This window comes from Chionomys nivalis, chromosome 3 (genome assembly GCF_950005125.1).
Source record: "Chionomys nivalis chromosome 3, mChiNiv1.1, whole genome shotgun sequence".
NCBI lineage: Eukaryota > Metazoa > Chordata > Mammalia > Rodentia > Cricetidae > Chionomys > Chionomys nivalis.
In genome coordinates this window covers 112,372,464-112,385,256 of record NC_080088.1, presented here as the reverse complement: position 1 = coordinate 112,385,256, position 12,793 = coordinate 112,372,464, and the positions used below count along the sequence as shown (strand labels likewise).

At 44.5% G+C, this 12,793-nt stretch overlaps 1 protein-coding gene across 9 annotated transcripts in view; it reads left to right on the top strand.

Moving 5' to 3' along the window:
• Atxn2 (ataxin 2) overlaps positions 1 to 12,716 on the top strand; it is an 83,012-nt gene extending 70,296 nt beyond the window's left edge. For 6 of the 9 annotated variants that reach the window (XM_057764167.1, XM_057764158.1, XM_057764165.1 and 3 more), the window contains 5 exons: positions 3,254 to 3,307; positions 8,359 to 8,504; positions 9,186 to 9,413; positions 11,138 to 11,306; positions 12,123 to 12,716. In XM_057764167.1, coding sequence (XP_057620150.1) covers positions 3,254 to 3,307; positions 8,359 to 8,504; positions 9,186 to 9,413; positions 11,138 to 11,306; positions 12,123 to 12,151 — 626 coding nt within the window. In that variant the 3' untranslated portion in view covers positions 12,152 to 12,716. The remainder of the gene's footprint in view (positions 1 to 3,253; positions 3,308 to 8,358; positions 8,505 to 9,185; positions 9,414 to 11,137; positions 11,307 to 12,122) is intronic. The other 3 variants (XM_057764164.1, XM_057764161.1, XM_057764162.1) reach the window with 2 other exon arrangements.
• The last annotated feature ends 77 nt before the right edge of the window (positions 12,717 to 12,793 follow it).

Genomic DNA, 12,793 nt, shown 5'->3' with positions numbered 1-12,793 from the left:
GATATGGGGCTGTGATTCTGTATCCTGCCTACTGGAGTGGGTGGGTAGAGACAAGCCTGGGCAACATAGACCCTACCACAGAAACAAGAAGGAGAAGTAACAAATGACTCATAATATCAGCAGTCTATTTCTACTTTGTACATGCAATTTCTCTGTCTTGACATGTTTCTCCTTTAAAAAATGACATGAGCCAGGCTAGAGAGATGGCTCAGTGATTAAGAGCATTGCCTGCTCTTCCAGAGGTCCTGTGTTCAATTCCCAGCACCACGTGGTGACTCAAAACCATCTGTAATGAGATCTGGTGCCCTCTTCTGGCCTGCAGGCATACATTCAGGCAGAACACTATAATAAGTAAATAAATCTTTTTTTTAAAGTAACGTGAGCCAAGAGTATGGTGGCACAAGCCTTTAATCCCAGCACCTAACACAAGGTAGAGGCAGGCAAATTCTCTGAATTTGAGGCCATCCTGGTCCACAGAGTGAGTTCCAGAACAGCCAGGGCTACATAGTGAGACCCTGTTCCGGAAAGGGGGTGGGGGGAGGGTAATAATGTAATAAGAGAATATCTTTGTAGAAGAGAGGTGCCTGCCTTTCTACCCTGGTCATTCCATGTACCCTGCCTAAGCCTTGCAGGAAAGGATGTGCTGTCATTCCTACTTCCACATCATCACATAGTTTTCAGACCACCTTACAGTATGCTTGCATGCTTCTTACGATATACCTTGAATACTCTAGCTTTAGATGACACTATAACAAACTTAGCACATAATTAGTTTTATAGTGACATTTCAGTGTATTTGAGTATTAGATGAGTATCGCTTATTTATACAGTTGAGAAGTATACCTTATAGGAATATGATTATAAATGTGTGGAGCTGTACAGACATTGTGTTTCTAGTCTTTTTAGTTTTGATGCCTTAACTGAGCATATACAGGACTGTTAGGTCTATAGGTTCTATCCTTCTTGATGGTTGCAACATTATTGTGGCTGATTAAGACTAGGGTTGGGCAGCCTGAGTGCTCTCCCTGTATTTGTAATCCGAAGCATGCATTTGAGCTATTGCACTCCTGCCACCAGGGTTCATTAGTAGTTAAGATATATGCTATGGAAAACATTTGCCTTTATAAAAGTCTGAAGTCTGCTTGTTCAAAATAATTACAGGTTTTTAATTATTATTGTATCATGCACTAGGTGTTTAGAATAACAGATAGGGTAATTGCTGTGCTTTCAAGAAGTCCATCTGTTTTCCTGGCATGGTGAACGTGTAAATCTCAGTCCTGTGGACACCAGGAAAAAAGGAGGATTAGAAGTTCAGAGACCCTGGGTGGCATAGAATAACCTGTCTTAAAAGCCCCCTGGTTATTTGATTTATAAAGTGACACACTGGCCTGGTTTCTGTTTCATCATGATATATCCTTCTGTGTGTGTTCAGTGTGTGATCCCTGGGACTATATCAGCCCTTGTATGGAAAGGTTCTGGTGATCCTCTTGCTGGCATTCCTGCAGCTGGCATGCTTTCCTGAAATTTTTCAGCTTGTTAAAGGCTTGATTGACAAGATGGTTAGATTGTGGACAATTGTGGTTACCACAGATTCAGAAGAGGCCCTCCTTTTTTCTGGCATGCCCCCTCCCCTTTGGATTAAGAGGAAACTCTTGAGCTGAAGTTTCCATTTTAGGAACAGCCATTGTCGCGGCCAGTGTGGGGCTGCAGAAGCTGCCTGCTTGTAGGCGGGTGGGACTGCTCATCTGGATTTGCCTTTATCGTGCAGCTCCTAAAAAACACTAGGCAATTAATTGTTTGGTTTTTTTCTCTCTCTTTCATTTTTTTTTCTTTTGGGCAATAATGTGATTTTTCAATCTGTTCATACAAGTTTGTCAATACCTTGCCAGTAATTTCAGTTAGTTTGGCTCTTCCTCTGGTCAGTTATACCAAAATACTGTTTGAAAACTGCTGTATGGGAATGCTAATTTTATGTTTATTTCTTTTGAAAAGTATGTATTTTATATAACTCAAGAAATCAAATACTTGAATTAGGTTGACTTCTGGCTAACTCAAGATTGTGATGTAGTGGTGCTTTGCCCCAGTTGTCGATGCTAATCTCACATCTCCTTTTCGTTGGTGGTTACTGGTGTAGTCAAGTCAAGGACCTTTATGATAAGGAGATTACATCATGTGTGACCATGTACTCTTGGTTTCTTGACACAGAGTTTCTCTGTGTAATTTTGAAGCCTATCCTGATACTCACTTTGTAGACCAGGCTGGTCTTGAACTCAAGAGATCCATTCACCTGTCTGCTTCCTGAATGCTGAGATTAAAGGCGTGTGCCACCACCCCCCAGCTAACCTTGTACTCTTTTTAAGAAAGGACTTCTGTTAACACCTCATCTTGCTGCCTCTGCCTCCTAATAAGTGACTTTAATTTCTGACCTCCTCACATTCAGGCTCCTGCTCATCTGAGTTGGTATTTAAGCAATGGGTTCATTTTCAGAAACAGTGCAAAGGCAGCCAGAAGAAGTGAATGTGCTCTTCCTCTCTCCACCTCCACTTCACCAAAAAGACGGTCTTTTATGTAGCCCTGGCTAGCCTGGAACTTGCTATGTAGACCAGGCTGAGATTAGAGGTGTGCACAGCTAAACCAAGCTAAATACTTTTGACATGTGGTTTAAAGCAGATAAATTTTAAGTGTAATAAACAAAGTTTCTCATAATCTGTCTGCCTGACAACCAATTCTTAATGTTGGTATTCTCTCAGGTGCTTTAATTATGCCCTTTTTATACTGGCACGTTTTAATAATAAATGGTGTTAATACTTGTGTTTATATTTTTATATCATGAACCTTGAGATTCACTATCAGGGGCCTGTGATGACATTTGTGTTGCTGTGGAAAATTACGTGTTATGAATTAGCTTAAATATTGTATTATCTCAGTACATTGCTTATATCAAGGCTGTTTGATGGATGCCATGTTCGTCTTTTTTTATCAGTTAATGATTCTATATCAGATAATAATCTTATTCTTTTTATTTAAGCAAGTCAGCGTGTGGACTTGCTCCCTCAGTACAGAAGGAAAGCCTTCCGGTTCAGTCCTGTTCGCTTGTAAATCTCTGCAGCAATGCTTATTTACAGTGCTGGTCACCCCCTGTCAGAGTGAACCGTGCGTGAATACAAAAGATCACTGAATATGTCGGCCTTTCCAGAACATCAGGAATGCACACCTCAAGAGGCTAATTTACCTTTCTATTTCCCAAATTCAGCATGTCCCAAATTACCATACAACAAGGAGACAAGCCCTTCTTTCTACTTTGCCAGTGAGTTGGGTTTTTTATACTAATTTTAATTACACAGTAAACACTAAGGGATACATGTTAAAGTAGCTAACTTGTTGGAGAATATTTTCCTTCTGCTAGACAGAATCAAAGTATGCATGTCGGGGCTGGGGATGTGATCCAGTGGTAGAATACTTGCCCTAGCATGCACTAGACCCTGAATTCATTCCCTAGTATAAAAACAAAAAGAATTGTGGCTGTTTTTGTATAATTCAGAGATTGACAGATGAACTGACCCATCGTAATAAGGTTGGGTACAAAGGCTGATTTGTTTCGGGAAACAGTTTTTATATACAAAGTAAGAATGTAACTGTGCGGGAGACACCTCATTCAAGGAAATTTTCTGAACAACTAATGCTATTTTATACCAAGCTACAAGCCTAGTTTAAAGCTTAAAGCACTAATTTGTAGTGTCCTGGCAAGACCGAGAAGTGTCCTCACTGGGCATAGCAAAGAGTGGATGAGGTACTTGGAGAGACAGGCCTGTCTTGTCCCTCTTTGCATACCTAGAGGCTTAGAGTGCTTGGAGCAGATATGGTAGGGGTGTCTAGAACTTCCTTCAGTATGAGGTCTAGACCGCCTTTTTCCATACATAAACTTGGTCAATGGATTTTCCCTATTGGGGGCAGTGTTTTAAAATAAAGCAGATCATGGACTTTGGTAGTAGAGGCCTTGAGAAATGTATGCTGCTGGTGTCACTTCATATGAAACCTGAGTTCCAGAGAACACTGAGATTTAGCTTGTTATACTAAGGACTAAATTCTGAGTTATTTTGGAATGACTACTAATCATCAGATACTGGGTTTTGGAAACATTTTGACCTAAAATTTTCATTAATTGTACCAAGCCTTGGTATCCAAAATTAGCTGCCATGTTTTTGGTGCCTGGGATAAGTTAGCAAATGGAGTCCTTTATGCTCTTGGGAAAGTAGTCTTGGCTGTACCGTGAGGAGGGCTTTAGGACAGTTTGAGGTCTCGCGTGCAGTAACCCTCGCCATCCTGCTCTCTCTGTTGCAGCCGTTTTCCTGTAAATGGCTGAGAGGGCCTTAATCATCATCCCTTAGCACTAACAGCCTGAGCATAACTTCCTCCTGAAAGGAATCAGCACTAAAACCAACAGCTGTTAGTGGGGATTTTAGGTGCCACAGCGTTCTCCACCTATTCCACTTCCATTTTGCCTTGGTTTAGTTAGTTGTCTCTTATCCCCCTTTTGGAACTAGTGTTGAAGTTGGAGGATCGCGCTCTACTTGTTCTCAGTGTTGTTTTCCAGTGCTGGTGATCACCAATGACTTGTGCATCCAAGGGCAAAATGACAGAATCTGTTCACAGGTTAAACATGTGGCCATATGGACTGAACTTGCTTCTCTTAACATCTTAATTTTAGGAGACTGGTTTTGGAATGTGGTTAATGTTAAAATTTTTTGACTAATGGCATGTTTAGAATGTTAAATACTTATGTCAAGAAACACTTTGTCCTCATCTCACCCAGCTCTCATGAGTCTGTTCAAGCTTTGTAAGTAGTGGGTTAGCTGGTGATAGCCATTTCAGAACTTCTAAGAGGATTCAGTCTTTTTAACTTCCCAGGTAGTTAAATTAACTTGGTATAGCAGAAACCATTTAATCCTTTCCTTCTCTTCACCCTCCTCAAATTCTGCTCTTGTTTACCATATTCTGCTTCTTGCACCCATCTGTGCCCTTTTTAACTGTTTTTCCCGTATTTTTATAATTCCCCTCTCCTTGCTTTAACTTTGCTGTTAGTGTGGAGTGCCTATATGAGGTTCCTGTTTTCCCAGTTTCTCACTTTGTATGCAAGGGGAAAAAAATTACTTTGGAAGGTGCTTGTTATAGACTCTGAGTCAGAAAATAAGCAGATGAAAACATTTCTAGTGCTCCTTCTAAAGGTGCTGCTTGTAGCTTTGTTGTGCTTCTCCCAGCTCTGGCTTTTACTTCTAAGGACGTGTTACTTGGTGTTTAGGAGGAAGGGGAGCTCTGTTTCAGTTTGGAGGGGTTTTGTTGGGTTTTTTTGTTTGTTTGTTTTTGGTTTTGTTTTGTTTGTTTGTTTTTCAAGACAGGGTGTCTCTGTGGTTTTGGAGTCTGTCCTGGAACTAGCTCTTGTAGACCAGGCTGGCCTCAAACTCACAGAGATCCGTCTGTTTCTGGCCTCCCGGGTGCTGGGATTAAAGGCGTGTGCCACCACTGCCCGGCCAGTTTGGAGTTTTTATAGACAAAGCCTGTGTGGGTTCCTCACAGCATTGGAGCTATGCATGTAGGTTGTCCAAATTAGAACACTCACACTACAGAGACACTTTGTTAAAATGCTTAATTGTGGGCCTAGAGAGATCACTTAATGTTAAGAACTAAGGACCTGTGCTGGAGAGATGGCTCAGCCAGTAAAGGCTAGGCTCATAACAAAAAAATATAAGAGTTCGGTTCCCAGTACCCACGGCTGTCTTTTCAGCCACTGAAAAGAAAAAAAAACAACTAAGGACCCAGGTTTGGTTCCCAGCACCCACATGGCCCCTCACAACCATCTGTAACTATAGTTCCAGGGGATCCAATGGTCTCTGTGGGCACTGCACACATGTGTTACACAGACTAACTTACATACAGGCAAAATACATGCATACAATAAAAATAAATCTTTTAAAAAGATGTATGTATAGGGCCAGCAAGATGGCTCAGTGGCTTAAAAAAAAAGTGCATGCAAGCCTGGCAACTGGAGTTCAAGCTCCATAATCCGCATAAAGGTAGAGAACCTGCCACATTCCTCCACTCTCACCTCCTGACATACACACACAGCAGTAGTAATAATTTTAAGATTAGTATAAGTGCATAGTTAAAGTTGGGCATGGCATATGTTTAGCCTATTCAAGAAACTAAAGCAGGAGGTTTAGTTGAGCCTAAGAGTTTGGGACTAGCCAGACAATGTAGCAAGGCCTATCTTGTATATAAAAATAAAAACTGGATGTGGTAATAAAATCATAATCCCATCATGTGAGAAGCTGAGCAAGAGGGTCTCCTACAAGTTCAAGGTCTTCCTGAGCTACATAATGAGAGTTCAGGCTTCATTAGGCCCTCTTTCTAATTAATTACTAACTTCTACGAATGTGGCTAAGGGTGTTAACTCCATGGTAGACTGTACACTTAGTATGCAGGATGCTCTGGCTTCGATCCTCAACATAACGTGAGTTGGTAGTAAAGCTATTTCGTCCTGGCTGAGATGTAGTTTGATGCAGTCAGGGGATGATGGGTACCAGGCCATTGTGGGGTATGAAAGAAAAAGAAAGAAATAAAAATTCTCTTTCCAAATGGCAATATCAAGACTTTTACATTTTTCCACTTGACAGATTTAGTTTTGAAACTTGATGGACCCCATCACTGTTACTGCAGTGGCTGTGTTTCCATGGTGAAGGTAGTGAGCATTTTGCTAGTTTCCTTCAGAGTTATTGTTTTCCTTTCTATTCTAGAGCTGGAATTCAGGACCTTCTGGGCAAAGCTCTGCCTTTCCCTTTACCTTTTTGTGTTCTGAATACTTAGGAATTAATGGCTAATGAAATTTCAGAATTCTTCAGCTTCTATACCAACTATCTTTATGAAACTCCATAAATAGAATTTGAGGATTTCTTTCCCTTGGTTAGATTTAGCATTGCTATTAAGGAAACAATAAACAGTGGATGGGGTTTAATGTATGTGGATCAGTCTTCATCATCCAGCTGCCTGAGCTACATTAGGCGATCCTGTCTACAAGAAGAAAAGTAGCTTTTTAAGTACTGTCCTGGTTATAGGTGGCTTTTTAACAATCCAGTGAGTTAGAAAATGGAGACTTCCTACTTTACAGAAAACCATCACGTTGAAAACACTTGAGATTAGGGTGCCGTGGTTTTCTTGTTACCATGTCTGTTGGCTCTTACAGTCTAGGAAGCTTGACTGGGATCTAAACAAAACCACCTCCATCAGTCTCACCTGGATACTAAGGAACATTGGTGACAGCTGTGACCTTGGTGGTTTGATGTAGAGGTCATCCCAGCTCTGGCATTCTGCTTTGCCCTCTAAGATGCCATTTATTGTTGGGAATAGAGTATGTCACACATCTCAGGACTGTTTGTTATCACTGAGGTGGTACACAGCCGGAGTAGAGTACTCCATGCTGGCCATTGTTAGCAGCTTTGCTGACCCTGTTTTTGCTTTTCTGCCACACTCCGTGTTTGCTGACATCATATCTGAAGACCATGAACATGGCGTGACAAGCATCTGTGTGTGACAGCGTGGTTGTGGAAGGCTAAGGTCTGATGCTGGTAGACCTATGCCTTCAGAGCACTCCATCCATCTTCTGCCCACTGTTCAAGATTGAACTCATGAGTTGTCCAGAGTCACAGGAGCAGTGAGGCCTTCCCAGGCTTTTCCTGCTCAGCCTACTGTTGTGAAAGGCATGGTACTTGATCTTGTTTGGTACCAAGGTGGGCCTGTACTAGGTGGATAAAGAGCTGCCTTTTAGTCTTGGTCTTTGTGATTAATGGGCTCATCATGTTTCCTTTGATAATTACTCTAGCAAACAGTATGGGGTGGCAGTTTTATCTCGGGTTTATTAAGAGCTAGTCAGTAGGAAGCAGGAGTGGAATGGATGCTGTGACTGAGATGGCAATGACCTTGTCCTTGTCCCTAGCGTCACCGATGTGGGCACTGAGAACACAGGACAGCAGCATGGTGAGGGTAGCCAGATGATGGCATTGAGAGGCAGCATCTCTCTTCGTGTTAGCCAGAGTGATTTTTGAAATTGTTTCTGCCTCCAAGAGAAATGTACTATTTTGAGTAAATTCAAATTAACTCGGTGTTGATGTAATATGTGAATTAAATGCTAGCCTTGTTAAACAGAGCCCTTAAATCTATTTTCCAGGCTGTGCCTGTTATAAATGGCTGCAGAGAATGCCAGTGGCATGGGTTAGATTGTAGTGGTCTTGAAAGCATTCAGTGAGGCATAGCGGGCTGGCATTGGTCATCAATATGTATCAATTGTACACATTCCTTTTGCCTCAGTTTCCACGGGCTCCCTTGCTCAGCAGTATGCGCATCCTAGTGCCACCCTGCATCCACATACGCCCCACCCTCAGCCTTCGGCCACTCCCACTGGACAGCAACAAAGCCAGCATGGTGGAAGTCATCCTGCACCCAGTCCTGTTCAGGTAAGGAGAGATGTGACCTGTGTATGCACAGCTGCTTCCTTGTCCCTGCTCCCTAAGTCTCTATCTGATCAGGATATAAAAGGCAGCTGCAAGTAGTTGAGGGTACAGGGGAGGCTTTGAAAATGTCAAGTAAGCCATACCCTAAGGGTAAATACCAGAAACAGGAGTGTGGAAAAGCCTTTTGCTTAAAGTTCTTTAAGTCTTAAAATTCTGTCTGGGATTTTATTCCTGAAGTCACTCAATAATGCTGTCTTCCTGTTTGTCTTTGTGGGGGGCGGGGGGAGGTTGAGACAGAATTTCTCTGTGTTACAGTCCAGGCTAGAACTCTGTACCTTTTGCAGTCTGTCCTGGAACTAGCTCTTATAGACTAGGCTGGCCATGAACTCAGCCTTTGCCCAGCTACCTCTTGGTTTCTTTAGTTGCATTTGCTAGTGGGGCAGTTGATGGTCTGATAATCTTATCAGTTGCTCCACCTCTACCTGTTTGGATGGACCTGTAACTGCCAGGCTGAGACTTGGGCTTGAGAACCCAGAAAAGGCCATCTGGACAGGAGATGCCCTCGCTCTTCTCTTGCACCTCCCTGGGCATTGCTGGGGTGGGGGTGGGGCTAATGCTGCTTTCAATGTGTGAAGCTCTGATCCTAATGGCTTCTCAATAAAGAAGTTTCCCGTTGCTTTGCAGCACCATCAGCACCAGGCCGCCCAAGCGCTTCATCTGGCCAGTCCACAGCAGCAGTCAGCCATTTACCACGCTGGGCTGGCACCAACCCCACCTTCCATGACACCTGCCTCTAATACACAGTCTCCACAGAGCAGTTTCCCAGCAGCACAACAAACAGTCTTCACCATCCATCCTTCTCATGTTCAGCCGGCATATACCACCCCTCCGCACATGGCCCACGTACCTCAGGTAAACCAGCACTAGCCAAGTTTCTGTGAAGACCACGTAGGGTATGGTGGTTGTCAGATAAGCAGCAAGGAGCCAGATGCTCCCCGAGCCAGGAAACCCTGTGTGTGGTGCCATCTGCTTGTCTCCCCTCCCTGCTTAGTACGTGATCTTCTGGCCCTCAGTGAATGTTGCTATGGTTTTGTGATGGGATCAGTGAAATTGTGATTTAGCATTTCCCAGCTGAGACCTTAAAACTGAGTCTGGAATGCACCCCAGTCCTTTCCTTTCTGTGTCTGCTTTGCTACGTCTTTCTAGCTTAACCACTATGTGTATATGTGTACACGTACAGACACCTCTACACACGCACACATGGGAGCTTGGCAGGGATGGCAGGCAGCCTTTTAATGGTTCTCAGCTCTCTGCGATGACTGCACTGGGCCTGTTAGCTTGAATGTTAGTCACACGAATTCCGAGACGTGTCTCAGTTGTTTGCCTGGTTACCCTCTATCTGCTGTAATTCTGTGTTGTGCTTCATGAGCGCTTGGCCTTGGTCTGTGGTGTAGTGTAACTGAAGCTCCAGGGCAGCCCAAGGCCAGGGGATGCCTCTATGACTCTTAGTGTGAGGTGGCTGCATCAGGTGTCTCTCTGCTACTTTGATTGCAGCTCCCTGAGGCAGGTCTCACTTAGGGTTACTGAATGACTCCATTTCCTGTCACAGTGCGCCACTGAGGCTTTGGCAAGGTGTGAACTAGAGATGCTGTGCAGTTGTTGGGTTTCTTGCAGAAGGCTAGTTTGTTACTAGGTGTCCTTCCCCTAAGAGCTAAGGGTGTGTAGTAGGAAATACTCCTGTTGATTGGCTGGTGGCAGTGGGGAGGGGAGTCAGTTTGGTCAGTGTGTTTTGGTGGAGTGAGATTAAGAGAGTCAGGGTCCTGTAAGTGTCTAGCAGAGGCTGTGAAGTTACGTGTAAGATGGGCTCACCCCAAACCTTGCTTGTCTGTTTGAAGAAAGAGTAAGAGGCTAACATAGGGAAAGCAGAGAGCCATGGGCCTGTTTGGAGGTGTGAACCAGTGCTTCGCTGGGGTGATGGTCTAGAGCAATGCACAGGATGGGAGGCAGGAAGCAGCCTCTTCCTGCTCTGCCCACCCACTCCCTGCAGAGCCGAGGTTGAGCTCACCAGCCGGTCAGCCAACATCATTTTTCTAACAAAGTTGTTGCCACTTGGTACAGAGCACCAGACTGACCCAACTCAGATCACTATCATCTCATTGGAGCCATTAACTTTGCTCCATCAGTTAAGCTTTTATAGTAAGGGGCCTGGGTGCTGCTTCACCCTATTTCTGGGGAACCCATAACAACTGGGGGAGGGCGGAAGAGGAGAGAGTCAGGAAGCTGCTTAGGGTGCTGGGGAGGCAGTCTCCTCACAGGCCCTTCCTTGTTAGTTGCTTTCTGACTTGAAAAGGGCATTGATGTCTTTCTTTGGCCCTGTGCCATAGCAAGTTAAGAAAGTGCCCCTCCTGTCCCGATAGAGGCTTGCTCTTGGTGAAGATCTTGCCCTGTGTGATAATCTGTGAGCAGATACTGGGGACTAGAAGGCTGTGGCCAATTTCCCTGTCCCAACCCTACAGGATCTGCCTCAAGGACTACATCTTGCCCTTTCTTGAGTCCCAGTCCAATGAAAGGAACAGTTGACTTGTTGTTTAAGACGGAGATGTTGCCTGTATGCGTAAAAGAGCTCTCTGTTTCAGGCTCATGTACAGTCAGGAATGGTTCCTTCTCATCCAACTGCCCATGCGCCAATGATGCTAATGACGACACAGCCACCCGGCGGTCCCCAGGCCGCCCTCGCTCAAAGTGCACTACAGCCCATTCCAGTCTCGACAACAGCGCATTTCCCCTATATGACGCACCCTTCAGGTGAGGCGTGTGTGTGCAGGGGCCGCCGGGGCACCCCAAGCATTCTGCTCGCACAGGTAGAATGGCAGGCAGGACCAGTGCTTCAGGCTCCAAACCTGACTAGCAAGGCCCGTCCAAGTGTGCTCAGGAGGGATTGTGATGGTCAGGGAGCATCAGGTCTCAGGGCCTCCGGAGCTGAGTCTGTGTGTGTTCTGCTGGTATCAGGGTTGGCTTGAAAAGCAGCAGCCTCATTCTGGGTAGCTGATGCATGCCGAGGACTCAGTTGGCCTTCCTGGTTATGTATGACAGGCTGGACAGGGCAAGCGTGTTCCTTCCTGAGTCCCTATAGGCTGACGTGGGGGGTTTATGCCCATGGCCGAGTTTGATTGTAGCTTGGAGAACACTGATGAGCTGTGTGTGGACTGGTTTGAGTGTAGCTTTAGCCCCAACCTGTGCCCAGGACACAGGACACCCATGATGTCTTGTACTGGATGGCTGCTGTAGCAACACCTGTCGCCCCTGTGACTTGGAAAGTATTGGTGCTTGGCTTAGCATTAGTGGGAGGGGGTGTGAAGGCCTGTGCTCCTGCCCCACAAGCAGCAAGTCCAGGACTTGTATCTGAAGTGGTTTTTACGTCTGACTGGTTTGTTTCTCCTCACCCCCCTTCCCTCCCCAATCACACCTTGGCTGCAGCTGTGGGGAGGGGGACACCAGCATTAAACCTCCAGTCTTACTCAAGCTAGTACAAGAGCAGTTGGCAGTCATGTGCTGCAGACACTAGGCTGGTGGGCAGTGGTGCCTGTGTTCTGTTTAAATAGCCACTTTTCTTTTTTACAGTACAAGCCCACCACCAACAGCAGTTGTAAGGCTGCCCTGGAGGAACCGAAAGGCCAAATTCCTTCCTCCCTTCTACTGCTTCTGCCAACTGGAAGCACAGAAAACTAGAACTTCATTTATTTTGTTTTTTAAAAAGATACACTGATTTAACATCCGATAGGAATCCTAACAGTTCACTTGCAGTGGAGGATGTTTTGGACTGAGTAGGAGGCATGTAGGGACTGTGGCTGTTCCATAATTCCATGTGCTGTTGCAGGGTCCCGCAAGTACCCAGCTCTGCTTGCTGAAACTGGAAGTTATTTATTTTTTAATGGCCCTTGAGAGTCATGAACACATCAGCTAGCAAAAGAAGTAACAAGAGTGATTCTTGCTGCTATTACTGCTTAAAAAAAAAAAAAATCAAGACTTGGAACGCCCTTTTACTAAACTTGACCGAAGTTCAGTAAATTCTTACCGCCAAACTGACGGATTATTATTTATAAATCAAGTTTGATGAGGCAATCACTGTCTACAGTGGTTCAACTTTTAAGTTAAGGGAAAACTTTTACTTTGTAGATAATATAAAATAAAAACTAAAAAAAAATTAAAAAATAAAAAAAGTTTTAAAAACTGATACCCAGTTAGTGTGTGTTTGTGGCGACTCCTGCTGTTGTGGGGGGCAGACCCGGGGT